General features: G+C 67.8%; 1 protein-coding gene across 1 annotated transcript; it reads right to left on the reverse strand.

Annotated features, from left to right (window-relative positions):
* Positions 1-234: 234 nt before the first annotated feature.
* EMIHUDRAFT_257088 (hypothetical protein) lies at positions 235-705 on the reverse strand (the record flags this gene model as incomplete). Its single annotated transcript, XM_005765081.1, has 1 exon — positions 235-705. One exon carries the CDS (start codon positions 703-705, stop codon positions 235-237), a length of 471 nt encoding a protein of 156 aa, XP_005765138.1.
* Positions 706-1,161: the final 456 nt, after the last annotated feature.

Genomic DNA, 1,161 nt, shown 5'->3' on the forward strand with positions numbered 1-1,161 from the left:
CACCCTTGCCAAAGAGGGCTGCTCCGAGAAGAGCAGTGGGGCAAGTGATCCGAGAAGTGGCGGGGCGTGAGTGCCTCGGCGCAGGCGGCACCCCATTCCCGCGAGGGCCGCGGAGAGGGCTTCTCCGAGCTCCGACTCGGCTCCAGACACGACCACCGTGCCGCCGCGTCGGAGGCGGCTGTCCTTTGAAGTGGCCACCTGCGGGACCATTCCGAGAAGGCTCCGAGAAGGCTCCTAGAAGGCTCCCGAGGGAGGCGGAATGTGCTTCCAAGCGGCGACCAGCGCATTGCGGTTGCGAAACGATGCGGGAGCCGCCGCCTCGAGCTCGGAGAGGAGCGTCGCGGCGCGGTCGGCCATGGCGTTCCGTTTCTCGCGCCCGAACGCCGCCGACTGCTCCTCGATGTTGAGTGCGAGGAGCTGATAATCCCGCTCGATAGCCTCTCCAGCCTCTGCCACCTCGGCCTGCAGGTCCGATATGAAGCTGTCGATCGAGCGCTGGTCGCGGACCGCCTGCATGGCGGCGGCGGCGGCGTCTGAAGAGACCTTGTTGCGGAGGCTCTCGATGGCGTCGAGGAGCATCTCAAGCTCGAGGTTGTCTGCGTCATCCAGCGCCACGGCCGGTGGGCAGCGGCGAGGAGGCGCGACGTGCGGCAGTCGCAGCGGCGGGAGCAGAAGCAGGCAGCCGAGAGCCGTCGATAGAGCCATCGGCAGCGGATCGCACCGAATCACGCAGATTTCTTTTCACGGTTTCACGCAGAAAATAGGCTGTAAAAGAAATCCGCGGTGTCTTCCTTATAGCCGAATGGCCTCCCACCGTATCGGCGCCCGCGTCGCGGGCCTCTCGCCAGCGCAGCTGTGCGCCATCATCGAGGCGCAGGCGGGCGCGAGCGACGCCGCGCTGCGCGTGGCGGAGGAGCACGCCGCACGGCTCGTGGAGCAGCCCGAGTGGGTGCTCTCCGAGGTCCTCCTCTCGCCGGACCTCGCCCCGCACATCCTCGCCCAGCTGCCGACCAAGGAGCACGCCGTCAAGGGCACGTGCCGCGCGTGGCGCCGCGGCTGGAAGGAGACGCTGAAGAAGCGCGAGAGACCGCGCCTGGTCGTGATCGGTGGCCACGACGGCATGGGCGAGTTTGTCAACTCGCTGGAGCGGTACGACCCGTC

This window comes from Emiliania huxleyi, assembly GCF_000372725.1.
Source record: "Emiliania huxleyi CCMP1516 unplaced genomic scaffold EMIHUscaffold_5691, whole genome shotgun sequence".
NCBI lineage: Eukaryota > Haptophyta > Isochrysidales > Noelaerhabdaceae > Emiliania > Emiliania huxleyi.